The sequence below is a fragment of the Ochotona curzoniae genome, unplaced genomic scaffold (assembly GCF_017591425.1).
Source record: "Ochotona curzoniae isolate NIBS_2020 unplaced genomic scaffold, NIBS_Ocur_1.0 scaffold_1037, whole genome shotgun sequence".
NCBI classification, from domain to species: Eukaryota; Metazoa; Chordata; class Mammalia; order Lagomorpha; family Ochotonidae; genus Ochotona; species Ochotona curzoniae.
The window spans coordinates 22,025,379-22,039,248 of NW_024467083.1; the positions used below are offsets into that span (position 1 = coordinate 22,025,379).

At 50.5% G+C, this 13,870-nt stretch overlaps 1 protein-coding gene across 3 annotated transcripts in view; it reads right to left on the reverse strand.

Moving 5' to 3' along the window:
- Nucleotides 1-502: 502 nt before the first annotated feature.
- SYT6 (synaptotagmin 6) overlaps nt 503-13,870 on the reverse strand; it is a 56,042-nt gene continuing 42,674 nt past the window's right edge. The window contains exons 4-7 of one of the 3 annotated variants that reach the window (XM_040998586.1): nt 13,410-13,530; nt 8,086-8,257; nt 6,756-6,906; nt 503-574 (exon numbers count right to left, since the gene is read on the reverse strand). In XM_040998586.1, the coding sequence (XP_040854520.1) occupies nt 503-574; nt 6,756-6,906; nt 8,086-8,257; nt 13,410-13,530 (516 nt within the window). Of the gene's footprint in view, nt 575-2,097; nt 2,167-6,755; nt 6,907-8,085; nt 8,258-13,409; nt 13,531-13,870 lie in introns of those variants that run through there. The other 2 variants (XM_040998587.1, XM_040998588.1) reach the window with 2 other exon arrangements.

Consider the following 13,870-nt stretch of genomic DNA (forward strand, 5'->3'; position numbering starts at 1 on the left):
TTCACAGCCCAGTCGTTGGTCTTATAAAGGCTCTTCCATCCGTGTGAGTACTCTTGCCCAGTTCTGCAGGTGCATACATAACTCCTCCCACTTCTCTTTTCTCTGGGGGGCAGAACTTGATGAAGACACACAATTTCAGCAACTTATAGCCACATTCCCCCATCCCCTCCAAAAAAAGAGATTGCTATTTTACACTGTATTTTATAGAACCAACTTTTGGGCTCCCTACCCTTTGTTTTGTCTTACTTTCACAGCAGACCCATAAAAAGTGGGAGGAAAAGTCACAGAAGCATCACTTGGGGAGACAGAAAGACTAAGACAGATCTGACCACACGACAAGTACCCCAGGCTCTGGCCTCCACAGGAGCAGTTCAGACTTGAGTGAAGAGACGGCTGCTGAGGTGGCCGTCGCCGCTGTGACTGCACAACACTGCGCTTAGACAGGACGGGTGCAAAACGAACGTCATTACTCAGTCCCATTTGTGTGGCTGGGCCAGGCAGCTCACGGCGTTGGAGGTGGCTTCGGAGACGGGCATGAGCTCTCACTGTCAAAGCTGGCAGCACGGCCCTGCCACTGCAGAGAGGAAAGAAAGGGGTGAAGGGGAAGAGTTATTGGTGGCCGGAGGGATTTACACTGTAACTTGCACAGCTTTGCTGGTTAGCCCATGCACTGAATTTACTTCTCCCAGCTTCTCAGCTTCTAAGCTCTCTGGAATTGTGCTGTGAGCCATGCAAAAACCAGCTTTGAGCAGCTTCTAGGGTGGAATTCTTGATTGCCAGAGCAAAGACCTACTGCAGGGATAATAAAAGCCCTCTGCCCTCCACAGAGTGAGTGTGTGTCTGGGTTGTGATGAGGAGCTAAGACTGGCGCCCGTGATGGAGGGTGTCAGCCATATTCCACACTGACAATTGGATTACGTTCGCAGTGAAGGAGGCAGCAGGCAGAGTGTGCCCTTACTGCCAAGAACCAATGATCATGAATTATTAGCCATTTGTCTAGGTCCTGTTATACAGCTGACAACCTGGTATTGCTTTAGCTATGGACTCTCTGCCTCAGTCCCAATGCCGCCTGTGGCATTCATACTCAGATGGGTGTTTAAGTAGGAAGTGGGGGAGATGGCAGCCCCTCCTTCTTTTTAGGTCTGCCTAACCCCTTTGTCCTCCACAGCTGTCCCTTTGGCCCTCCTCTGAGTCCTCCATGAAAGTTGCTGATGTCATGAGCATAACAGAGGACCAATGGAGCAGTGGCCTGAGCCACCCTACCTGCTCTAAGTGGGTGAGCCAGCCATTGCTGCGGCAATGTGTCCCGGGCAAGGCTCCAACCTGTGAGCGTTCCCAACATTGTTCCTCACCTGCAAGGTGAGACTGAGCCAATGCTTACTCATTCTTTCACTGGGGAGATGCAGTCTTCTCTTAGGTGCCTACAGGACTGGGCTCCAAAGGGACAGCCGAGGCAGGCAGGGAGATGGCCTCCCTGGACCTCTCGTCTCACGAGGTCTCCACAATAGAGGGATGGGGCTGAGTCTGCAGCTATGCATCAGGCACATGTCAGGGGTGAACAGGGAGGGTACATTTCCCTCGTACGCAGCCATTTGTAGACAGAGCTACCTAGGGAACAGACTGTTTGCCATCCAGTGCTACCTATAGAGCAAATGGGAAGCTCATGAAGCCAAGAGGCTACAGACCTACTGAAGAGCTAACAGCACCCAGCTGTCCCTCTCGGGATCCCACACATCTTGGGCTGGCCCATCTGAAGATCTTTCCAACCAACTACAGGCCACACAGATCAGGCATCAGCCACCACCAACCCTGTGACCTAGACCTGGCTATTTCAGCATGGCATGACTAGAGGCACAGGCTTGGGAGATGGTTTCAGTGAAGCCATCTAGCTCTTGCACAAGAGAAAACAGAAGTCAAGTGCAGCCAGTGAGGGCAGAGCCAGAGGTGGAACCAGGGCTCCTCTCACCTCCAACACAGTCCAGTGCTCCTTTCCACTCCATCCCACCGCTGTCCCAGCACGGGCCACGCCATGGGAAGAAGGAGACATACAACGTAACAAGGAACCTAACCTCTTTGGGGTCCACTGCAGGTACTTACTCCTAACTCCGGGTGGCAGTCCCTCTGCTGGCAGCCTCCACGTGAGTGAACTCACAACCGAGGGGTTCCCTGGTGAAATATTTTAGATCAATACATGCCTGGTTGGTGAGCCCAAACTGTGACTTCAGAAGGCAACATGGGACGACCACGGATGATCTCAGGGAATAGATCTGCATTTTAGGAATTCTATGTCTCTTGTGACAATCTGTGATTGTGCGCAAAAGGGACATGGTAATTACCGGTTTGGCCCCTGGGTAAAAAGCATGCCACTTAGACAACCTGATAGATGGGCCGGGTCAGAGGAGGGAAATGTGAAATGACCGCACACAGCATTTGTCTGTCTTTACATAACAGTTACTAAGAGGAGTCCCACAGAGCATGCCAGTTTATCCGGAACAAATGGACAAGGAGTGCTGCGGCTCCTCAGCTCACCCCTGAATTTTCCTACGAAGATAATAAACAAAGGAAAGAGATGAGGTTCACGGGCCACAGGCCACGGGGAGGTGAACGATTCCAAGAGGTGAGTTGAGCAGGGTGATTTTGCACATCCTGGGCACACAGCAAGCTGATTGCTCCCCAGGGGCCGTATTCCCAGAGGTTCTTTGTTGCTCTGAAATGGGTCACGTTCCCAGAGAGATCTAAAATCCCTGGCGGGTGATCTGAACTCTGCCTGGTGACAGCGATGACAACGATGACAACGTGGCTCTGGGCAGGAGAGCTGAGAGGGAAGGGGTGGGGGTGGGGGAGCAGCTGCTGGCACTGGAGCTAGGGAGGGGCACCCGGGAGGGCTTCAGGAAAGAATCCCAGCCAAGGAGGGGAGGGATGGTGGGCGGGGATGTCTTCTCAGTTAATTTACTTCCTTCAAACTGATTTTTTAAACTGCAAACAGGCAAGCAGGCATGGTGCCCTCTGTTCTCATTAATAAAAAAAGAAATGATCACAGCACTTGAAACTCCACAAAGAAAGGCACAAGAGAAATAGTGCTTTCCAGATCTGGTGCCATTTATCTTGCCTGGGAGCTGAGGAGGAAGGTTCTTTTATGTATTGAACAAATGGGCAATTCAAATTACAGGAGCCAAGCCCTTGCTCACTGTCTAGTACAGAACTAGAGAAGGCTGAGCCGTGAGGCTGACCGGGCAGGGAGGCCTTCTCATGTTCATGTACAACACATCTGACGGTGCCACAAAGCGGAAACTACTTCCTATTAGTTGAGTGATGCTGGGGTCTGTGCAGTAGGTGTGAATAACACGAAGGTGTGAAGAGAACAGCTCCCCTGCTTGGCAGGGCCAGAGGATTTCTCTCTGACCACCTTGACACAGTTTCACCCCCTTTCGCATGGACACTCAAGCACCCCACTAAGAATTCTGTAATCTATTGAGGCATTGTTTGTCCTTGTGAGATGGCTTTGGCAACTAATGTGAGCTTGAGAGTTAATGTTATTGATAATGTCTTGGTGAGTGGGCCTTTAACTGCGCACAGGAGTACAATTAAACCCATGTCATTTCTGGACACCTTATTGTGTACCTACCCATTGCCCTGGCCAGGACATATAGCATGCCTCCAGGGAAACGGCTTAATAAGAATTTTACAAACTAATGGAAGTGATGGGAGTATGAGTGGAAACTGCTATAGCAAAAATTATAGTTACTGTGACCTTAAAGGTTAGCCTGTCCTTGCAACTCTTTAGAGCATAGAAAATGTAGCTGTTTTAGTCGCTTTCATAATTTTTTAACTAGAGGAAATATAGGGTGATTCTATTAACATCATAGAGATATACTTTTGATTATTGTTTGATTGTTTATGAGGTTGTAGAGCCTGCAGTTGTAGGGGGATTTAATGTTTGAAACTTTTTGTTCTAGATTGTTATTTTTTTCCCCTTTTGATGTATTTCTCCTATTAAGTGATAAATAAGTTGTGAAAATAAAATGTAGTGGGAATGTTTTACTGATTAGTAGGTAACCATCTGTGCCTTGGCCTTGGAGTTCTGGCTGTCACCTAATGGCTACTTCTGAAGAATGAATAACAGTTTGCTTTAAAGAAACTGATTATAGTAACTTACAGAATTATCTTTAAGAGCACCTGGTTGACCATGAAGTAAAAATTAATTGGACATCTGTGCATGCTGTCTTAGTTTTACAGTTAAAGATAAAAAAAATCAAACGTTTGTGCAGAGGCTTGTGATGTGTCTAAGTAAATAAAAAGGACAGCTTCTTCTTGAGCAAAAAAGCTAGAAGGCACCAAGTGACAGTGTCTGTGTCTTTCTTTATCACCGACTCCACGCACCCTTCTCGAGCTCCGAACTCAGCTGGAGCTGGACTCCGGCAGAGTGAGGGTTCGGATGCATTCTTATAAAGGTATGTAAGCTGCGTGTGCTAATGGCGCTGGTAACAAAACAGTGCTGATAACAATCTCATACAAAGCAGTGCTGTAGACATCCTAAGTTACCAAGACGAATGACATTTTCAGCTTCTTCACATGGACCAGCCATCGGCTGAGCCGCAGAGCGCGTGGTGGAGACAAGCCTGGAAGCTGAGTGTGGAAGGTCAGGGGAAAAAGTAAACCCAAATGAAGCCATCTCTTCTCTTCTTGTTTTGTCACATACTGCTATTTTTTTTTTTTTTTGCCTTTACTGCCTTATCAAATATTCATTTTCAAGGACTTGATATTCTACTTTGTCTTTTTCTTTTGTCGTCTGGACTAGTGAGTCAGACTACTCAAAGAAACAGGACTGGGGATTCATGATGTGCCTTAATTGGGTTGTATTCATCTTGAAGAAGGGCCCCATGGTACCCTGCACCCTGGCTCCAGTAGCTGCTTTGCGACTGACTTCCTGTTTGCCACGGGCAGCCACAGTACAAGATGTGGCCTCATGGGCTTAGAAGCCCCAGAAAAGCAGAGATGTGAGGGGCCTGTCTCCTCATTTTACCAACCAGGGGACCAAAGACCAGAGCTGGGGCAGGGGATGGGGACACACCCTGGTATAATGGGCAAGGCAACCTGCAACACCAGCATCTCCTAATTTGTGTCCCGGCTGTTCCACTTCCAATCTAGTTCCCTGCTCATGGCCCGGAAAAATCAGCAGAAGATAGCTGACGTGTTTATGCCCCTAGAGCCACGTGAAAGATTTGGAAGAAGCTCCTGGCTCCTAACTTTGGCTTGGCAGAACCCTGGCTATTGAGGCCATGTATTGCTGTGAATCAGCAGATAGAAGATCTCTTTCCATCTCTGTAAGTCTGCCTTTTAAGTAAATAAGTACAAGAAAAAAGACCAGAGCTGGGCAGTGAGTTACCAGGGATCCCCAGCCCACCAGAGATTTCTACTTTGGAGCATCTTGAAAGGCGAACAGGGCACAGCTGCCCTGGGCTCTGGTTGAGGCAACATTGCACGTAGTGAGGTACCAGATGTCACGTTCATGTGGCCTGGGGAATTTGTGCAGTGGGCAAGGAGGGGTAGGGGTGGAAGTTCCCACAGGGGGACCCAGAACTAGCCTTCCTTGTTAAAGCTCCCCAAGGGCAGGGACCCTACATCAGTGCCTTATTCCTTGATGCCATGCCAAAGGCCCTGGGGCAGGAGCCCACAAATCACACTCAGGAAGGTGAACCCAGCATCTTGACTCCCCAAAAGCCATGGTTCCCACACCTCCGATCCTCTCCCATTGCTAGAAGGAGGCTCACCCACCCTGTGAGGGAGCCAGCAGCTCCTTCAGGATCTGTCCTGGGGTTGGGGAATCCTGTCTTCAAGGTGACTGCACTGAAGCTGTGGGGCCAAGTGCAAGAAAGGACAGAGCTTTAGATTGGCATGAGTGCGATCCCCCACTCTCACACTGCTTTCTGAACTCGCAGGGCATGGAACCTGTGAGGGTGGGGGAGTGATCTCTCAGCTTTGCAGGATATGGCTCCAGGGTCTGACATCCTGTAAAGGATGCTTAGGGCTCATTCCCAAGCCAAGGAAGGAAAAGCAGGCCTGGGGGACCCCTGAGCCAGCAGATCAGAGGCTCTGAAGTTGGCAGGGTACAGGGAGGGGATGGGTGTAGGCTGCAAGTGTCCCTCACAGGGGCCTGTCTCTTGCTGCTGAGGGAGAAGTGACAGATTCCAGACATGAGCCAGCTAGGATGCTCAAAGCAGGAGCCAAGTGCAGGACTTCCAGCTCAGTGACTGTTCTCTCTCTCTCTTTCTCCTCTGCTAAGGGGGTTTAGCCACAAAGAGAGACATCTCAGGGCCACAGAGAGAAATCTGTTCCTTCGTGATCTCCCTCTAAGCAGTGAGAACTGCCAAGTGATGGCCTGCCTTGGGTCTCAGGGGACTTCCTGTTCCAGCAGGCGCAGAATTTCTCGCCAGCTTCTACTCTTATGGCCTGGGCCCAAGAGCTTTGTGAAAGCTTTTTGGGGCCCACGGGACAGGCTCCCTGCAAGCTCTAGTTTTCCAATGAGAATTTAAAATTGCCTGGCCTGGCTGCTTCCTGTCGGCAGCCTTTGCTTTCCCCCTCCTTCCTTCTTTCCTTTGTGCCTGTGATGCAGCGGGTGAGAAGCACGTGGGACCCACGTACCCCCCGACCCCTCCACCCCACTGAAGGCCAAGGGTCTCGCAGCCGCCAACTGCCATTCTCCAGCCCACACCACCATGCAGCAAGCATGCCAAGGGCCAGGCAACCTCACCCACCTCTTTGAAGGATTTCTTTACCTCCACCAGGGAGTGCCAGTGTGCAATGGGTTTGCGTGGGTACGCCAGCATCTCGTTCCAGTGGTCTCTGCCCAGGCCTTCAGCACTGATGCCCACGCGGCAGACTCCTATGATCTCATTGTGGCCCACTCTGAGGGAGAAAACAAAGCCATTGTATTGACTATCACCTGTGCCTTCACCCAGGTGAGGCTGTGCATGGAGAGAAATTGTGCTAACTCGCTGGGCCAAGTCTGCTCCTCAAGCACCTGCGATGCTTGAAAACTTGTGCAGAGAGCCCTGGCTGAGGCTTTATTGCATTCTCTCCTCTCTCTCTCTCTCTCTCCTGTATGGACAGCTGCAAAGAACCTGCCCTGAGGGTTGCTGCTTGCAAAGTGTTTTAGAACCAGTCTTGATGAAGACTAAGGATGAGTACAAGAAAAGTACATCTCAGGTGGGATGCATAGGCTGGCCCAGGGGATGGGAGGGCTTGAGAGACAAGGGTGGGGGAAGCCTGGACCCCAGGAGCCATTGATGATTCTTTAGTAGGGCAAGCTCAGAGAGCAAGTGGGTCTTCACTCTGCCAGTGGGTTGCATAGCAGTCCCAGAAAAAGGGTGGCAACAGCAGCAGGAATAGAGAGGGTGGAAAGTTATTTTAGAAAACATGCTGGGGGCCTTGCACAAAGACTCAATTGGCTAATCCTCCCCTTACAAGTTCCGGGGTTTAATGTGGGTGCTGTTTTGTGTCCCAGCTGCTCCACTTCCTGTCCTGCTCCCTACTTGTGTCTATAAAGCAGTGGAGGAGAGCCCTTGGGACCCTGCACCTGGGTGGGAGACCCAGAGGAGGCGCCTGGTTCCTGGGTTCGGATTGGCTCAGCTCTGGCCATTGGGGCCACTTGGGGAGTGAACCAGTGGACAGAATATCTTATTCCGTGTGTCTCCTCTCCTCTCTGTAAGTCTACCTTTCAAATAATAAATAAATGAATGAATGAATAAGAAAGAAGAAGGAGGAGGAGGAGAGGAGGGGGAACTACTGGGAGTCAGTGGAAGAAGGGGAACAGTAAGGGGGTAAATGGGCTTGATTGGGGTGGCGCGGGGGCAAGGTGCTAAAAGGTGGACCCATCCTTGATGGAAACAGGCCAGTAGGGAAGGAAGGCTTATGCCTTTGCCAAGGTGAAACCCATGCCTTTCTTCAACTTCCTGGTCTTGGCTTTGGAGGACATGGGTTTGAAGTCAATAAGATGTGTGAGCCCTGAACTGGTTAGGGAGCCCTAAGGGAGTGGGGATGACGAGCGATGGGGACAAGAATCCCTCGCGTGGAAGATGTACACACCGGTCATAGTCCATCACGGAGATGAGCAGGCTGACTTGATCCATGTTTTCTGGGGGAATGTCAAAGATGATGGCCTCGTTGTAGACGGGATTGAGTGTGTTCTTCTTAATGGTGGTTTTTTTCTTCTTCAGTCTCCGTCCGTCACAAAGCAGGGACACTTTGACGTATGGATCTGGGCGGAGGGAAGGGAGCAGGTTAAACAGATGTCCTCAGATTCCATTTGCAGCTGCAGGCCTGCCACCCCACACCCACTGCTGTTCCACAGCCGGATTCAGCAGGTTGTTAATATAATTAAATCACCTTGTACTTATGTAGCACACCTGTCTCGAAGGACGCTCTGCACTCGATAAACAGTCTTTAGCTGCCTCTGTTTTCTTGGGAGAGAGCCTGATGGATTTTTGCTAATAGCACAACTGGCTCCAAATCACATGGGGCACCTGCTCACAGGTACACCATTTTCATGATCCTAAGCCTCTGTCCCGGTGTGGCTGGCTTGGCCCCAAAGGGTAGTGGAGCTGAACAAGGATGCTTGGTTTCTTTCCTCTAAGTAGCGCCTTCTCTTCCCAAGAGGATGCTGCCAGCATTGTTAACCAGAGGAGAAGGGGCATAAAAATAGAACTCAACAATGCCCAGGGAGTAGCAACATGTGTCAGAGTGAAAGTGAGCAGCAGCAATCACCATGCCTACCTACCCATTGTCGCCACAATCTCATTTCTACTCAGAGTGTTCAGGGGTGGGTGGCTCTGCTTCGCTGGCAGCCATTTCCTGTCCACTTCCCAGCAGGGGTGGAGGGAGCTGTGGCCAGAGGAGTGAGCGAGGCGGTCCCTGAGGCTCAGGGCAGCTGGCTGACATTTCATTTCTCAGTGGGGTCTTGGAGTTCTTCCCATCCTGTCCTGAGATGCCTTTCTACTGAACCTCCACATGGCTCCCAACCTCCTCTCTCCTTTAGTTCTTGGAATGAGTCTTTCCCAATTGTCTTTCTAAACCCTGGAATTTTCTACTCACCTAGATGAAATGACACCTATTATATCTCAGGGCACAGGTGTCTTGGTCACCGTCATCATTGTTATTTAGATGTTACAGCTCAGGAAAGAAGAGAGCTGCTTGTTGGTAGGTAATAATAGCTTTGGGGATGCTGATGCCCAGAGCCATCTTTGTGCCCAGGAGCCAGGGCTCATAGGAACCTGTCAGAGTTGCCAGCCCAGGCAGCTGCTTCCCCAGCTCCATGAGTCACAGACGTATGCTTCTCGCTCCTGGACATCAGAGCACCTGCTAGTTCCATCCTACAAGTACTTTAGAAGCTTTAGAAACTGTGACACCTGGCCAGAAGCACTGAGCCTCGGAGACACGTCTGCAGACACCTAAAGTGGCCAGCATGACAGCAGTGACTGCCTCTCAGCCATGGCGACACTTGGGTTTATGGGGGAACTGGGGAGCTCATGAAGTGCTGCATTAATGTGCTGTCTCCTATGATCACTTTGCTGGGGCCCGGTGTCAGGGGACTTTTCAGGAATGAAACAGCTCCTGAGAATGGGTGGGGAGAGAGCTTTTGGGTTCTCAGTAACTGCTTTCCCCATGGATATACCCCAGCATGCTGCTTAATGCACTCAGGTGGCAAGGGCTAGCCCTGAGACTTGTCATTAACAGGACAGCTTCTAAGCCCCCAAGGGTGCACGATGCTGCAGAAAGTGTCTGTCTTCAGGCTTGAGGGTTATTTTCCTATTTTACCTCTTTCCAGGACTGTCACCTGCAGCACCTTTTCAGATCAGAAAGCTTGGGAAAATAGAAGCATGCCTGCTGGTGCCATGGGCCACTGGGCAAAGGCCTTGGCATTCTTCTCTAGCTCTGTTTACTTTCTATGACACATCCAAATTGTAGAACCCTCTGGTTACCTCCCCCTTGTAGGAACAGATGTTCCCACCAGTGGCCATGACTGTCCCCTGAGGTTCTCTGGGGGCAGAAGTTGAAGGTGTCCAGTGAAATGCTGGCTCCATGAAATCCTTGGGTCCTTTCCACTCTGTGATACTCTGGTGGCCAAGATACCAGCACCAAGGCAAGCAGTGTATTTCAGACTCATTGTCATAGGAATCAGAAATTAGAATATGCCAGGCACTGGGCTTAGAGATGGACCTACATCAGGTTTCTTGAACTTTACATCCCCATTTTACAGATAGGAAAATTGAGGCTTAAAGGGATTAAGGAGCTTGCTCAAGATTTGGACCCAGGTCTTGTGTGACTTGGAGCGCTTGTTTTTGAGCACTCAATTCAAAGCAGTACAGACCAGCTGTGGCAGAGATGGGTAGGCTGGCTTACTCTCTGTGCCTCTGGGTGTACCAGCTCTTGCTATTGTGCTGTGTGACTTTTATTTTTATGCTTCTGGCAGGTAGGCTTAGGGAACTGATTTAAAACTAGTTTAGCTCAAGAAGAATAGAGATTTTTAGAGGTCAAGGACATGGAAGTCAAGAACAGGTGGTTCATTAGCTCTGTGTATTCTTCAGTTTATTCCAACATCAAACTAGCCAGAGCTGAAAACACTCTCTTGCTTATCCTTAAAAAATAGGAGATCTTGGGTTGGCACTGTGGTGCAGTGGGTAAGGCTGCTGCCTGTAACTCTGGCATCCCATGTGGGCACTGGGTTAGTGTCCTGGCTGCTCCATTTCTAATCCAGTATTGTTGCTAATGGCCTGGGAAAAGCAGTGGAAGATGGCCCATCTCTGCCACCCAGGTGAGAGACCTGGATGAAGCACCTGGCTCCTGGCTTCTGCTTTGCTCAGCCCTGGACTCTGCAGCCATTTGGGGAGTGAGAAAGTGGATGGAAGATTCTCTCTAATTCTTTCAAATAAGTAAATAGATCTTAAAAAATAACAACAGGGGCTATAGTTTGAGAAGCCTGTGGTGTGTGCCTCCTATTCTGCGTAACCCTGAGCCAGCTTCTTCATATTCTCCATTCATTGACTCAGCCACTCAATTCATCAAAAGCTCATGTTCTACATGCTGTTGCAGACACTTGCAAAGGGGAGCACACTAAACAGAGAGCTGCAATGCAGTGAGGACCCCTGCATTTCCAGAATCCAGCTGAGAGGTAGTACCAGGTTCCAAACCTGAGTAGCAAAGGAGGGGATGTTAGAACTTGGTACGAAAGCAGTCTCGGAGCCCAAACAGTGGCCTGTGCAGTGACCTCTCTGGCCTCGCCATGAGCTCTCTTCTCCAGCACATCTATTCAGTGACACCAGGGCAAACACCGTGGGGACTCAGGCAGCGAAATCCCATTTCCCTCTGCAGCCTGGAGAGGCCTCAGTGAATTTCCATCCCTGCTACATGCTTATTTTGAAATGAAAACAGATTCGACTTGGCTGCATTCTGGCAGAAGCAGGCTTGTTGCTGCCTAAGCACTTTCTAGGGTTTGGGCTGGGACAGGTCTGTTGAAGTCTTGGCCACTCCCTGCTGCATTCCGGGAAGCTTCAGGGGGAGGACTATTAGGGTGACACTCTTGGTGCATGTGTGTGTGTGTGGGCACCACAGAAGGCTGGGGACCAGCAATATGTTTTAGACTCTTGATCACAGGAATCGTCAGCATGCAACAAATGTCCAAGACTTCAGGGGCTCCCCACTGCCCTCCACTCCTCTCCATTGCACCAGGTTGCACCTGGGCCCGGGTGTTTGCAGCTGCAGCCTGGTCTCTTTCTGGTAACTGTGGTTCTATCAGAGTCAGCCAGCAGATGAATAATTCATGAATACAAAGCAAGTGTAAGGGAAATCTTCAATACATTTGTATTTCTAGCCCAGTTCAGAGGTACCTCCTGCATGGCTTCTGGGTGGTAACTGCAGTCATCAGAAGGCCTTTTGGGCAGGAGTCTTGGGAACCAGAGCCAGCGTCTCAGTCTTTGTCCAGACCACTCTTCACCCATCAGGGCAGGGCAGGGTAGGGCAGGAGGCAGTGCAGACCCCAGCTCTCAAGCAAGGACTTCGTTATTTTAAACTTACTTTGATTTAAAGTTTTTTTTTTGAGAAGGAGGAAAGGAGGTAGAAAGAGAGAGAGCATTCACTGATGCACTTCCCAAGTGCCCAAAATGGCTCAGGAAAGCCAGGAGCTAGGCATTCAATCCAGGTCTCCCATGTGAGGGACAGAGATCATCTCCACTGCCTCTCTGGGCATACACTGCCAGGAGCGGAGCTGGGTAGCAAACCCAGGTATTCTTATATGGTAAATGGCAGGTGTCACCAAACTGCCAGGCCAAATGCCTGCCCCCTGGATTATTCCCCAGTTCTTACACCGACTTGCTGGGCTATTGCAGAGGGACGAAAGCTCATGCCAGACTTGGCCCCACAAGATGCTGCAGATACATCTGTTCTACCTTTGCCTCTGGTGTGAGAAAGCAGGACTGCACCAGCTCCTCTCAGCAGCTCCTTCGGTGCCAAAGAGGAGGCCAGGAGCTGTGCAAGAGGAACTCCTGGGCCCGGCAGTGTGGCCTAGCGGCTAAAGTCCTTGCCTTGAATGCGCCAGGATCCCAAATGGGCACCGGTTCTAATCCCGGCAGCTCCACTTCCCATCCAGCTCCCTGCTTGTGGCCTGGGAAAGCAGTCGAGGATGGCCCAAAGCCTTGGGACCCTGCACCCGTGTGGGAGACCCGGAAGAAGTTCCTGGCTCCTGTCTTCGGATCGATATAGCACTGGCTGTTGCACTCACTTGGGGAGTGAAACATCGGATGGAAGATCTTCCTCTCTGTCTCTCCTCCTCTCTGTATATCTGACTCCAAGAAATAAATAAATCTTAAAAAAAAGAGAGAGAGAGAGAAACTCCAACAACAATGATCTCTGCTTTGAAAGGATCATTGTTCTTTGAACCAAGATCCAGGGCTGCTGCCCCAGGCCCCTGTGCACCTGCAGGTATCTATGCTCCAATTTCTGGGAGTCCTGCTGCCAGTCTCGGGGCCTCACAGGCACTAAAAAAATTGTCCTTGGGCTTTTTGTTTCTCCTGCATCTTTTCTTCTGATTGCCTCTTTCCTCTAAGAAAATGAACAAGAACACAAGCCGGTCCCTACTGAGTGCTTCTTATAGTACAGTGAAGCACAGAGATCAACATTTTCATGGGGCGATTTGTGCATTGGGTGTGCAACACAAGCAAGGGATTATCATGTCTGCTCTTCATATTCAGCAGCTGAGGTGTCTACACAATGGGAAGATGGCAGGGGTGGTGCCCAGGCTTTCTGCCTCTACCCTCTGCTGATGTTCATTTGGGAGATACTGGCAGTTCTTTGCCCTTCTCATCAAACACCCTTCAGCCTCATAAGGTCTATGCCATGGGGAGGGTCAAGGGAGGTACCTGAGTAGCCTGTGATGTCCATGGCCTTCAGATTCCGACACTTGATCACTGTGAGTGTGAGCCTGCCGGCCGTGGGCAGGTAGCACAGGGAGAACATGATCTCTCCCAGGTCCACGCTTTCCTGCAAAGAAGCAAATAAGAGGGCAGGTGAGGCAGCGATGTGCAGGCTGGGCCTCTCTGTGTGCAATAGCAATAGCAGCTGTGGGGACTTGGGAGAAGAGTCTCAGAGACTCATTGCCTTGTAGGTAAGGAAGACCCTGGGAGGAGCCACCATGCTGGGTGTACTTGGGAAGAATAGGCCAAGATCACAGTATGGCCCGCACGGCAGCATCTGTCCCCTTCATGGACACTCCCTGGTCCACGTAGCACAACGGGCACCACTGATGGCAGCCTCCATCCACCACCCGTCCCTGGGGGCCCAGGCCTGTTCCCAAGTTCACTGAGCCCCCAGGCTGCCCTCT